We start from the raw sequence: 14200 nt of genomic DNA on the forward strand, positions 1-14200 counted from the left end.
GAAGTGATTTATATGCTAACTGCTCTATCCTCTTTCTCTTCCTCTCTCACTTCCCTTCCCTCTTTTTCTTCTTTCCTTCTCTCTCTCTCTCTCTCTTGTAGATAAAGGTCTGACTTCTCCATGACTGTCTCCACTCCTCTAGTCTGCTCCCTCCTATTCTGCCCAGCCTGATGCGACCCCCATTATTTCCCATTATCTCTACTCTTTCAAGACACCACTAGCTGTAAGAATAGTCCGACTATATCGGTGGCAACAACGTCAAATTATTTTGCTACTACGGCTGATTGGAGATCCCCGTATGCACTCATTGGGCAAACTGTAAAACTGTTCAAACCCCTAACAACGCACATAACTTCCTTAAGAGGAACCCAGAAGAATCTCCTGAATCTCCCCCGACCCCCCCCCCCCCCCCCCCCCCTTTAATGTTTACGACTCAATCGCACACACTGAGCGGAGCTGTGAGTGCACTCTGGACTTCAGATAGAGAGAAGTGGGAGACAGAGACGGAGGGGAGAGTGATAGTGAGAGAGAAATATGATTCCTGCTCTCAGCGTCTATCGGCGTAGATGGAGGTTCGGGCCCTCGAGCTTCGGGGGTGATTCAATCCTCTCACATTTGAGCTAATGGAGGTTGTCTGTGTCCCATGCCCTGGCTAAAGGGGCCTATTTCTGGCACTATAAGAGCGCACAGCCTTACTGTAACAGCTGCACATTTTTCTGCTAACAGAGGGAGGGAGGGGAGGAAAAAAATGACAGAGGTGATCAGGAAAGAGGGGAGGGGAGGGGGAGGGGGGGGGGGGGGGTAGCCTGCTGTGGTGTTTGTGCCTGACTCCGCTTTTGACTCGACGGCCGGCGACTGACGACCTGGAATGACGTCACGGGCCTCGGGAGCCTGACAGAAAGGGGGCTTACAAGCAGGAGGTCTCTGCTCTGTTATTTTAGGTCCAGTTAATCCGCTCACACGTTTCTCCTCTCCAACCCAGGGCTAATTATTTTAGCACGCACTGGTAACAGGATATCTCTCTCTCTCCATCTTCCTCTCTCCTCCCTCCCCCTGCTGTCTTCACTCCCTTGTTGTTCACTTCTTTCATCTCTGCTCCCATCTTGGGATTCATCTCCCTCCCTCCGTAGCCCCCTTGTTTCCTTCTCTCCGTCTTCACGTCTTCTTTATCTCCTCCTCTTCCCGTCGTTTATAGTCTAGACTCTGCAACTGCATTATTCCCCCCGCAGAGAAGAAAAAGGGCCTCTACACAATCCACTCCACTCTTTAAGCCTCTCCTTATCTGACTGCCAGGCCTACAGCTCAATGCTCTGCTCCTCTCTCCGCTCTCTTCTGTCCTCCTCGTCCTTCTTCTTCTCTCTTTCAAACCCGATGACAGACATCTCTCTCCCCTCCCTACGGATTGCCCAATGATCGACGAACGCCCTCTCGCTTGTCCTTGAAAATGCTTCCCCTCCTCCCCTCCCCCCCCCCCCCAAAGGCATGTCCCCTGCCGGCCCGCCTTCCCCTTCTTCCTCTGACCCTCTACTGTGTTGTTTCTGCTGGTTTCGAATGCCACAGCTCTGTCCTCTGCCCGCCACTGGCAAAGGACGGAAAACACACGGGCCGAAATCCGCCTATAGTTCTCACTGAAGACGCCAAACAGAAACTTATAATCTAGCTAGCTCTCTTCCGGTCGTGTTTTATGTATATGTGTGTCTAGTTACGAGTGCTAAAAATTTGATTTGATACAAAGCAAACAACAACAACAGTATGTCACCCTAAGTAAAGCAAATATTGTTTTCTGAGACATTTTTTACATGTGTACGAGAAAACACGTGGAGAACATGTTTATCGAGGCAGGGAGGGAATGTAATTGTATTCGATGGAATATGTCATTATATTTCTGACCTCGTGTGTTATGGAAGGTACTGTGTGGCGGTCTCTCTGGTGTACGTTTTATTTCCGAGACGATGGGAAAAGCGAAGTTGTCGTGCGGTGTCGGAGAGAAGATGAAGGGTATAGATAAGGGTTTGGTTAGCCTCCGATTCAGCGCGATGTGGCTGGGGAGTAAGGAGAAAAAAAATATATAAGGGGGGGAGGAAGGTCCTTGCTGTGGGAGATAGCTTTGGAAGAGGAAGAGACTTATCTGGCGTGTTAAACCAAGCCAAAAATCCATATGTAACACCACAGATAGTCGGCTCTTCCCCCAGAGCTTTCTTTTAAAGGTGCTCCTTCCCCCAACCCCCGAGCCAAAGACGGATTGCGATCTGCGTGCTTGATATGCAGGGTGGATAGTGTAGACTTGAATGTTCCTTTAAAATTCATAACCGCAATGGAGGTGCTAGAATCCACATATTTATAACTGGAGATCTGTTTCACTAGTCGCTGTTTAGCTGTCCAGTCACATGGATTGGTTAGAATGTTTTTCTTCTTTTGCAGCAAAGCCACACAGACACCTGACATGAGACAAACAGCATTAAAAATGCCTTTTAAAAAAAATGTTTTATATGTATCATGAACTGTATTAGTCAAAGTTGCACAATAATCCTCCTTTATTTGAAACGACTGCCGCTTCTTACATTTTTTTTTTTTTTACATTTATTTTAATGCTTGTGATAATTCCAGAGCACTAACAATTTTTGATGACTGTATAATGTGTTGTAAAGAGAACGTAAATAAAAAATTAAAGCCCCAAGCGAGGCTGTTGTCAACAGAAGACAAAGTAAACCCAGCTGGAAATGTCTGCAGTCTACTTTCTTTCACTTCTAGCATTGTGTACGTCTGCCACGAATGCCTCTGCAGAGATAAACTTTCATGAACTTTTCATAAGAAGAAAGTCCTCCTAAAAATGAGATGTCCACCATTTTAAATATTTGAATGCTCTGATGAGGCACTAGCCTTGTTAGCTATCTAAAGACATTTGCATACACGATGAGAACGTTATAGATGAGTTAGTCTGGAGGTTTTTATTGCTGAACAATGACCTTTTAAATTCAAAAAGGAATTCTGTTTTGATACTAAACTTTGAAACATTTGCTTCATGGCAGCAGGTGAGGAGTAAAATGGTTTCACCTCACCGTGCCCTTTGTTACCCAAAAAATAATGATGATGAACTGAAAATAAATGCTCAGTGACCATTTACAACCTTTTCACATTTTACAGGGTCACAAAATGAGGTGTAATTCAGAACGGCCTAATTTTTTCTGACTTAATGGGCAGGCTGGGTTCAGAGAGCATACGTAACCTTTTCAGAAAGGCTCCGCTTCATATGCAGACAGTTACACTCGCAGCACAACCACACAGTCTTTATCTGGGGACCAGTGAAACTGCTCATCTGCAGCACCTGAATGACTGACTGAGGGGGGTGAAGGCGTGCCAGTGTCTCCTGTGATGCCACCACTTGGAGTCACTGAAGTCAGACATGTTCAAATCCTAAACTTAGGGACTTTGGAGTTACTCTGTGTAGAATTTATGTCATTATAGCACCTTTTTTTTTAAAGAAATAGTTTGACATTTTTAGGTTAAACATTTGCTTTCTTGTTGAGAGTCGGACGAGAAGACTGATATCGCTCTTGTGTGTGTGTGTTAAGCTTAGCTTAGCACTGGAGTCAGTAAGCCTGGTTCCCTCCAAAGTCCAAAAATATGCCTCGCAAAGCTCACTAATTAACATACTGGATCTTCTTTCTTTGTCTTACACACAAAGAGAAAGGTAAAAATGATCACTTGTGGCTTTAAAAGGGAGATATGTAGCAATATCTTGACAAACAACAGCCGCAGGCTGCCCAGAGTCTCATCGTCGTCGCCTGGCAACAGCAAATAACTCTCCCCTAAAACCACAACATTTTAAATCTCTGCTTCTGTACAAATTAAACTAGAAAGGTGCACTCAGACGGTCTGAAACAATCAATAAAATGTTTTTTCAGAAAGTGTGACTCGGCGTCAACAAGAGGTTCTTGATCGTCATAAATGAGCACTAAAGGTTTGGGCTGATGGGTCCAGAAGCTCTGCAACATTACTCCTGGAAGAGATGTAAACTAAAGGAGATGGCAGTCAATTGGTGCATCTACTGTATGTGCTGCACAGATATTTACGCTGCATTCAATTTGAACTGGGAAGTCTGAATTTCCCAGTCGTACATTTTAAACTAGAACTCCACTTGAAGTCGGGCGAACTCTCACGAAACCCTGACCTCAAAATCCAAGATGGCTGCCCGGTAAAAAACGAATCTGTTGTAATATGCTGTTTACTATCACTTCCGTCTTACTTGCGTCCGTTCTGCCCAACTCCCCTCTGTTAACATGCTGCGTCGTTATCAACCGATATTGCTAATAATAGCTAACCTGGCTGGAACAAATCCCTATTTTTAAACATGGTTGTGACGTCATTGGCAGCTCCTAATTATGTTTTTTGAGGTAAGCAGCTATGTTTGACTTTGGTAATTTAACCATCAAAATGTTTATCGGTGACATGTTAAAATATGTTGACACGGGACTAGTTGTAAAATACTTACAAGTTGTAAGTATTATCCACCATAAGCTAACGTTACATCACAAATAACAACACCAGACCATGTACACTAAGTAGTTTAGTGTACTGAAGAGTGTACTGTATTGCTTATTAAGGAATGAATTAAGGAATGTGTTATTTCCTCTTTTAAAATTTTTACCTTGATATAAGGTAAAGGCATATTAGCATATTAGCTTCCTCCCTCTCTTGTTCCTTGACCCATTGAGGTTACATGACCTGTTTAATTACTTCTCTGGTTTCTGTTATATTTACATTTTTTTCTTATCTCTGTGAAATAAGACACTTTGCATTTTACACCAAGGACATATGCTAAACTCAAGGGATATAAGAACAGTGAAATAAGGAAACAAACATATCCTTGAAAAAAAAAGAAACCTTTAGTGAGAGAATCCTTGAAAAGGAGACACGACAGTGGCTCATATACATACATCAGAGAACAGAGCTCATACAGGATTAGAGGCCTTGCAATGTGGGAAGGGGGATTTAAACTCTAAAAGCAGTTCGCAACAAGGCATTTGGTATTATCTGACACGGGATCCTTCGCTGCATCTGTTGTGTGGGCGCAGCGTTTGATGACCTGCCTTATGTTCTAAATATGTTGGACTTTAAGCTAATCGCTGACTACAAGTCCCTGTGAATTCAAGCAGGAGAAAGTTCATCTTTGAGTATCAATTAGGAAATTATAAAACAGGATTTATTTGCAGAACAGAGGATTCGGTCTGTGCTCAGAATCAGCGGAATGCCTCCTTCACATTGCTCGAGGGCTAACGTCGGTCCCTCGTTATCAGATTTGTTATAAATACTGTATGTTATGCAGAGTGCAAGGTTTCATTTGTTGTGTTGACGGCAGTGATTGATGGGATGTTTTTCTCTGTGGAACACTGTGTGTGTGTGTGTGTGTGCTGTGAGGGGGGAGGGGAACATATTGAGCAGGTGCAGGTACAAACCCAGAAATTCCCACTGTGTGAGAGTATGTGTTTGGTGGTGGTGGTGGTGGTGGGGGGGGGCCTGGATGCAGAGAGGCCCTCGGGATAGGAGTGTAGTAGTGGGGAGTTGCATGGCTCAGGTTACCCAGACAGGAGGGAGCAAGTAGTGAGGGAACGAGAGGGGGGGGGGTGCCAGGCCCAAAAAAAGCCACCAATGTCTTCCACACGTGGGGGCGGGAGGTCTCAGCTGTGGTGTGGTGTGTGTGTGTGAGGGGGGGGGGGGGAGCGCTGTCCTTCACATTGTAACCTGCCGACGTCTGGACATCCAGCATGGGCAGAGGGGTAAGTTCTTTTCATTTAAAACAAACAAAACAAACTTACAGAAATAGTCTGTTTTATTACTCTCAAACCTTTGCTTCCTGTTGTAAGTGAATGGATGAACGTGACTCAGTCTGTGTCCCTGCTGTGGCGTATATACAGCAACAGCCATATGGCGTGGACATGCATCATGGAAAACTACTGAGATTTCTAAACGCGTCTGCGGGGCTGGAATTCTCACAATGCTGCTGTTTTTTTTTCCAAAGACAGTAACATCTCAGGATGATAGCTTTTCTCCTCAATGGGTTTTGTTCCCGGCTTGCTGTTTATTTGGGTAATTACGTAATTTAGTTTTTATTCTCTCCATCAGGCCCATTCCATTTAGCTTTATGGTAGGACAGGCTGGTAATCTTCCTCGCGCACAGTGGGGGGAAATTGCTATGCCAGACACATTTCAGGCACTCCACCGGCTCTGTGCTCCCTCTTTGGCTCTTTTTGATTACTTTTTCACTGTGTCACTCGCTCACACTCTCCTCTCGGTCGCTCCGTGGATCCCTCCTTCACCGACATGCACACGTGCTGTTAAGAGGAGACTGACAGCAGCAGATGATTTCCATGATGCACCATTCTTCCAACTGTTCATGACACACACGCTCTCTCTCTCTCTCTCTCTCTGGCTCGCAGAAAATGAGGAACTCCCACTACGAGAAAAATATTTTTCCCCCATATTCAGTGAATGGTTTGCCAACAGTGCCAGGAGATTGAAATGAACCAAGTCCATTGTGCACACACTGATAGCTTGTAATACGTGGCTGTGAATGTAAATAGGTAGGCACAATGTGGCTACAAGCATGTGGCTTCTCCCACTTATTTTCTGTATAGGTTCTGATGTATGGAAATCTCTCTTTTTCACCCCCCCCCCCCCCTCTCTCTCTCCCCAGAATGGTGCCGAGAGTGGAGGGAAGAAGAAGAGGAAGGAGAGGAACTTGGAAGAGCTGAAGAAGGAAGTGTCCTTGGTAAGAAAAACAAGCTGTCACTGCTCCAGCCCACACTCACTCTGCACGGTGATTGATTCCATCGCTGCTGCTCCCAAATTATGTTACGCCAAAGACACCGGGTTATTTAACAAGGCTTTAAATGAAAACATTGGCCCGTAAACAAAAAGGCAATCCGACCTGCTTAGTGTAGTCAGTGCTAGATGAGTTCCAAGCCAGCCTGTCCCCTCCTATCTGTTCTACCACCCTCTGGCTTCTCGTCTTTGTACTTTGAAAGATACTGAATAATTTGTGGGCCACCAGCAGCGTGGTGTAGTGTTTTTGTCTTGTGCAGAGCTGTATCTCTTTGAGGCGCTGTCAAAACGCAGCCACGGCATGCCCATGAAAACTGGGGTACGTTTTGCTGCGCGCACTCTCTCTGATAAAGCAGCTCTTGTCAATTATCAAGTTGGCCTGTGACTGATTAAAGGAAGAAAAAAATAAAAGGATGCTGTCAACACTTAGGAGTAGTTTTGGGATTAAGTGTTGTGTTTTACTGTCCTCAGTCTGCTTCATGTACTTCTTCAGCTAGTGATTTCCCACATTTTCCCTCCAGAAATCCGTTAAACAACCACCAGACAATGGCTGATCAATATTGTGTGTAGGGACATATAAATAAAGCTTAACTAGCGCTGATTGTGGCCAAATCGCTTGCAGCTACATTTTCAGTGTGGTCCTCTGAGGCGATCCTGTCGGCGAAGAAATTGATGGATTTCTCCCTCTCTTATGGGGGAGGGAAGAAAGTATAGCCCTTCAATCTGTGAAGCTGACACCCTCCTGACAGCTGGTAGCTGGAATTTTTTGTCACTACTGTACCAAACTCCATTTTAGCTGCACTGGAAATATCTCAGCATTTGGCCAGTTTGCACAGGAATAACAATACGAAACTGCGATCAAACAACATAATGAACCCCAGAAAAACAACATACGTTGCTGAGCTCTCCTTTTTTAATAGTGAAAAACAGTGTTTCACAGTTTTCAAGGGGTCACATTTTTACTTGTGGAGAACAGACATTTTGCTCACCTCTAGTTCAGCACTGCTTGGAAATGCAGAGGGAGTGGCCATCACTGTTTGACCTCTTTGATCTGATATGGGGAATGAATCATAGATATATATAAAGCCCCTGGATCCATGTCAGAAACAGAGAATAAAGTATTTCTGCAGTAAGAAGGAGAAGTGTAACGCATCAGTGCTACGCCCTCACGATCTATGTGACCTTGGTCGGTTATTAGAATTCCCTTTACAGCCGCAGCCACGCGGCCTCGGTTCACACAACATTGAATGCATAACTGTGAAGTCATATGTACAGTTTCCCTTTGATGATGTGTCAAAGACAAATTCCCGTATACATATTTTTAAAGGGCACTTAACATGACGCTGTTTCTGTTTACTGTTTCTGTTCCCTGAAAGCACAAGTAGGTAAAGAAACATTTTTTTTCCCCTGCAGGACGACCACAAAATAACTCTTGATGATCTGGGGAAACGCTATGGAGTGGACCTCTCGCAGGTAACGACACACAAGCAGTCTCATTTACACATGCACGCTCACACACGACAAAGAGCGGCTGTAATATCCCCCCACGGAGACGTAATCTCTGCTCGTCTGTACCAGCGAGCAGCATCCAAACTGAGACCAAACATTACTTTGGTCAAGTTGGATCCACCGCAGCGTCCCCAGCTCACCTTGAGCCTCATTCATCTTTAATCCCTCAATCACACACACACACACACACACACACACACACACACACACACACACACACACACACACACACACACACACACACACACACACACACACACACACACACGTTGATACCACAATCCCATACACAGACAGACACAAGCATATCTCGCACATTTTTATGCTGTAAACACATTTGCTGCTTACCTTACGTTTGACATTGCGGGTGAAATGAAACAGATTTTTTATCTTTTTGAGATAAGTATTTGAAAAAAACGAAAAGAAGACGGGGTGCTCAACAATATCGCCAACTCTAAAAATGTCAAAAACTTGCTGGATAAAGAGCCAATTTGTGTTTTTCCCCTAAATATAATTAAATTATAGTATTTCAGGTACTTACATGGATTTTCTTTAAATCAGACCGTGACACTATTAGGCATAAAATAGTGACATTTAAAAAAAATAAAGGTTATCCAACAGTTTAAAGACATTGAACCTCAGACGAGGAGAGTGACCCGCTTTATTATACTCGTGGTGTTAAATAGGCCAGGCAGGAATACTTGATGTTCTGCAACTGTAAAATTGCTTTTTAAGCCGTGGTGAAAATGGGGTCGTTGTGTTGTAATAAGATTCACAGCGCATGGAAAAAAATAATAATAATAGACATTCAGTCCTGAAAATGACTCCCCCTCAGGGCCTGACCAACGCCAGAGCTTTGGAGATTCTGGCCAGGGACGGTCCAAACTGCCTGACCCCTCCCCCCACCACCCCGGAGTGGGTCAAGTTCTGCCGTCAGCTGTTCGGCGGCTTCTCCATCCTGCTCTGGATCGGTGCCATCCTCTGCTTCCTGGCCTACACCATCCAGGTGGCCACGGAGGACGAGGCGCCCAATGACAACGTGAGTGTCTGCTTGTAAAACATGCACGCTCATGTAGGGGCGCACACCTTACATATTAATCACACACGGGGAGCGCTGCAGGTACACAGAGACAGCTACGGTTACAACACAGGTACAGGGGAGACAGATGAAGACAAACCTGTGTGCATCATTACACTGTGTTTTTAAGATGGAGGTTAGAGATACATGGCTGTTTATGCTTATAGATGGGTTCAATATCATAATATTAGTACTAGTATATTTTCAACATCAAAATATACATTACGATATGCTAAATATATGCTAAAATTACATACAAAATGAAGAAATCAATATTTCAATGCAATGCACTGTGCTCTAATGTTCTGCATAATTATCAAACAAAACTCTGCACACGTTTAAAACAAATATTTTTATATTCCTCTGAATCAAGGGACGGATTTAAGTTATTCAAGTCGGCCATTGTCAGTTCCTGGGTTGCTGGTATATCTTGATTCATCTCTTAATATTGGCATTTAGGTTGTAGATCAATTTCTCCAATTTATCTTCCATTTAAGGAGCGTCTTTAGAAACCAGAAATATAAGGATCTTTGTAACTTCATGTGCATTCTTATTAGTTCAGGTTTATTTTGCACTGTCTACCTTAGCTGCTAAAATACAGTGAAGGTGTGAAAACTTGTGCATATTGTACATGGCAATTTCTGAATAATATTAAATAGATTGAGGAGCGTTTCAGCTCAGCGGGCCTCTTAATAAGTAAATAAATAATGTAGCCTGTGTAATATTGGCTCCTAAGAAAGATTAATCTTCCGAGATAAACAAATCTGAAATAAAATATTTGTTGTTAATTATATTTTCTGTGGAGGCCTTATCAAAAAGAGTTTTGTCAAATGATAACATCATACAAGACAATATCATAATTACACTGAACGTCAAGAAATGGTAAGTAATTTCAAAGCCCTACACATATTAAAACACATATTTTGAATATTATACATATTAATGCGCTAACTTAAAGGGGAACTAGCCTGGGTCCTATTCCCCATGTCTTTGTGTGTAAGTGACTAATGGGGACATCAAGTTAGGAAATTGTCCAGTATTGAGCTGCAATGTAGTTCCTCACCGTCAATATTCTTGTTTTTGACATTAGACAGGCTCAGCTTGTTATTATAAGTGTCCAGAACATTATGGAAAGCACCCGACAGAGATATAAAACGTTTTCTCTTCACCTTTCGCTTTCTTTTTTGTGACTTGTTGCCGGAGAGGAGGGGCCGGTGCTGTGCTTAGCTTGATACTTTTTTACTTCTAGTGCATACTGCAGCTGGCATTAAAAAGTGTGCCACTGTTGCATGCAGCATGCATTACATTGGGAACTACTACTTTCTCATAACATGGCACCGTGAACTTTGACCCTCTTGCTCACATATTTGCTGCGCAGAGGATCGTGGGTCAGAATAGCATGCTGGCTTGCATACTGTGACCAGATGTAGCAGAACATCCTGGTACTTTTAGCATACTGAAATTGACGTACTATGTATCGGGACATTGGGCAAACTAAATGGTTGGTTAGACACAATAACAAATAGACCGAAGGTAAAGAAAAACCTTTTCTTTTTCTGTCCTTTCCATAATGCCTGAGCCTGTCGGAGGCAGAAACAAGCTCTATTAGTGGACGTACGTTGATGGTGAGGAGTTATTACATTGCAGCTCGTTTAGCGACCGTCTGCAGCACTCTAGTTCAATACTGGACCAATTTAAAAAAAATGTTGTCCCCATTAGTCACTTAGACACAAAAACATGGGGAAAAAAAGGGTCCAGGTTGAAAAATAGTGAAGTCACCCTTTACAATAAATCCTAAATCTAATCTTAACTCAAAGGTTAGGAGTCCAGAAAGTGTCATAATACTTCATTTTGGTGACTTTCCTTACCTTTCTCTTCCTGTGGGGAGATTCTTTTGAATATGACCTTTACTTAACCACGATGGCCTCTCGAGAGCTTACTGGCCAAAATGGCAACGCAATTAGGTCACTTGAAGCAGCACAGAGCCGTCATTCACGGAAGGAAACAGAGTGAAGAAAGACAAGCGAAAAGACACTATCAAACGTAAGGCCATTAAAATAGAATTGGGGAAAAAAAATCCATCTTAAAAAGCCATTAAAACCCACCATGACCCCCATTGCCCCCCCCCCCCCGCCCTTTGAGAGTGTGATGTAAATTTAACCACTGACGCTGGAATCGGTCCCGGCATTAGCAGGGATAAAAAAACTCAGACCACCCGCTGTTCAGACGGAGCCGAGCAGCCATCCATACTGCATTTTATGATTCTGAATCATTATGCAATTATCATCCAGTGCTCTCCCAACCCCAGACAGCATTAAACCCTTGCATAATATACAGTAACATACAGTAGGCTGACACGCACATGCGCACGTGGTAACTTTAATCTCCCCCTGTTTAATCTCCACGTTCAGTACAGAGTGTGTACAGCTGGATGCTCTGCTGCTTCAAAAAGCCCCGACTGCCTGCAGATTTGGCACTTTGAGCCTTTGCATAATGTGCAAGCAGTTATTTAAGAGGAAAATCCACCCTAACAGGGCTGCACACATCACTGTTGAACTTAATTTTGCATTATATTGATGGATTTATTGAGCCAAAAGATTGCGTTGTCTTTCCTCGGGGTGAGAAAATGTTTTCCCTTCCCCAGGATGCTGAAAGTACAGCTGAATTTACATAATTTACTGCCATATTTTAGAATTTATGCTTGCAATCTGGAAATGACACATTTATTATTTCAATCCTTTAAACTGTAGTAGATTCAAATGTGTCACCTGCCTGGACAGATGTCGAACCTACAATTCTGTGCAGCTCTGTGAACAAGTGTCTCCCGAAGTGAGAAGAGACACAAGAGAGCTGAGCTCAAATCTGAAGAAAAAGCTAAACATGCGAAGACACACAACCAGGAGCTGCAAACCGAACGCTGAGTTGGAAGCAAATGTCGTAAACACCGACAAAACATTCTGTTGTCGCTGTCTAACGAAAGCAGCACTTTCTAAAACAGGAAACTTTTCAAGGTTTCAGAATTTCACATTCCAGGAGTCCAGGACATAGCGTACAGTGCACCAGCTGGCAGACGCTTTCATACAAAGTGACTGCCTGTCTGGTTTGCATCAATGAGAGCCGCACCGATAACAGAGCTTTTCAAACTGGTAGAAGTGAATATATTCGCAGAGAATAAACACCAGAATAAATGTTCCTCACTTTTCACACAACCAACGAGTCTGCAGAGCCGGGCTCCAGCTCAGAAAGCATCTCTCGGTGGTCCCGCGGATCAGAGTCTCAGTTCTGGGTTTTCTGGGTTTTGGGAGACAGATGTTCACTTGGACTAACCGTCCAAGATGACAGGAATAGAACACAGACAGTTCAGCTCTAGGACGGCTTCTCCTTTTAAATCTCCCACTCAGACTGAGAGCTTCCCCAGGTTTTCTCTTAGCTATTCTCTTGCAGTCTGCATTTAAGGTTTTGCCGTTTTAAAACCGTTTCCAGGTTTGTAAATCCCCTTTTCCTACGCTTAAACACGCCTTACAGGAACCTAACTAAGTCGATAATGACACCGACTCCCCCTGTGGCTTGGGGTTTCCCCCCCCCCCCCCCCCCCCCTATGTTTCAGTTGTATCTGGGCGTGGTGCTGTCTGCCGTGGTCATCATCACCGGCTGTTTCTCCTACTTCCAAGAGGCCAAGAGCTCCCGAATCATGGACTCCTTCAAGAAAATGGTGCCACAGGTAAGATGATGCGTCTGGTGTTTGGTGTAATCGCACAGCTTTCTGAGTCAATAAGCCGTCCCTCAAGTAGGGCTTACACACTCATCTGAGTGGAAACCTAATAAGCTTGCACAAAGGAAAAATAAATGTTTGAGCCAACTTTGGATTGTGAGTGTGTTTGTATAAAAACTCCCCTCGCGTTATCCACCTCGAGCACATCGATTGCCTAATTCTTTAATCTATTTAGGTTCTTTTCACTCCCTCCTTGTCTCCTTTTCCACTACCTGTCTTTTCCCTCTCTTTTTCCTTTTCATCTCTGCATCTCTTCCTTTCACATACCTCAACACCCTCTGGCGTGTTATCGCTCTTCTCCCTCTGACTAAATCCTCTCTCTGTTCCCAAACTCTCGCTCTCTCTTCCTCACGCTCCCTCTCCTCTCCCTTCTCTCCTCTCCCTTCTCTCCTCTCCCTCTTCTCGCCTCTCCCTTTCCCTTTTTCTCCATGCCAGCAAGCGTTGGTGATCCGGGAGGGGGAGAAGATGCAGATCAATGCTGAGCTTGTGGTGCAGGGAGATGTGGTGGAGATCAAAGGGGGAGACCGCATCCCAGCTGACCTTCGAGTGATCTCCTCCAGCGGGTGCAAGGTAGAGGAGGGGTGCTGGGCTCAGCCCGGGGAGCCTGCAGGTCTCAGTGGGATAACTGACTTTGGTCTTTCTATACTCTAATTTTAATCAATTACTGTTTGTCATGTTCACCATCTTAAGTTAGTGCGTGAGCATGCTAACATTTGCTAATTAGCACAAAAACAAAGTACAGCTGAGGCCGATGGGAATATCTTTGGACCTTTGGATAGCCTTGCTATTGAATCCAGCCTAACTTGTCTTCTTTTGATTTGGGGTTTCAAAGGTGCAATGTGTACGATCTGGCCCCATGCTCCAAACAAATAGGAGGAGCTGGATGCTAGTTGCTACAGCTAACCGTTAACTGAAGGTTCCGTCCTCCCGACACTTTTAATTCAATCTAATTAACAAACTATCAAAACGTACACGGACACTTTACCTTCAACGTGACTGACAGTCCCTCGGTGCAGCTC

At 44.0% G+C, this 14200-nt stretch overlaps 1 protein-coding gene across 2 annotated transcripts in view; it reads left to right on the forward strand.

Moving 5' to 3' along the window:
• Window positions 1–5765: 5765 nt before the first annotated feature.
• atp1a2a (ATPase Na+/K+ transporting subunit alpha 2a) overlaps window positions 5766–14200 on the forward strand; it is a 35702-nt gene continuing 27267 nt past the window's right edge. The window contains exons 1-6 of one of the 2 annotated variants that reach the window (XM_076098182.1): window positions 5766–5777; window positions 6695–6769; window positions 8236–8295; window positions 9167–9370; window positions 13017–13130; window positions 13617–13751. In XM_076098182.1, coding sequence (XP_075954297.1) covers window positions 5766–5777; window positions 6695–6769; window positions 8236–8295; window positions 9167–9370; window positions 13017–13130; window positions 13617–13751 — 600 coding nt within the window. Of the gene's footprint in view, window positions 5778–5936; window positions 5990–6675; window positions 6770–8235; window positions 8296–9166; window positions 9371–13016; window positions 13131–13616; window positions 13752–14200 lie in introns of those variants that run through there. The other variant, XM_076098179.1, reaches the window with a different exon arrangement.

This window comes from Anarhichas minor, unplaced genomic scaffold (assembly GCF_050575085.1).
Source record: "Anarhichas minor isolate MPS153535 unplaced genomic scaffold, ASM5057508v1 ptg000024l, whole genome shotgun sequence".
Taxonomy (NCBI): Eukaryota; Metazoa; Chordata; class Actinopteri; order Perciformes; family Anarhichadidae; genus Anarhichas; species Anarhichas minor.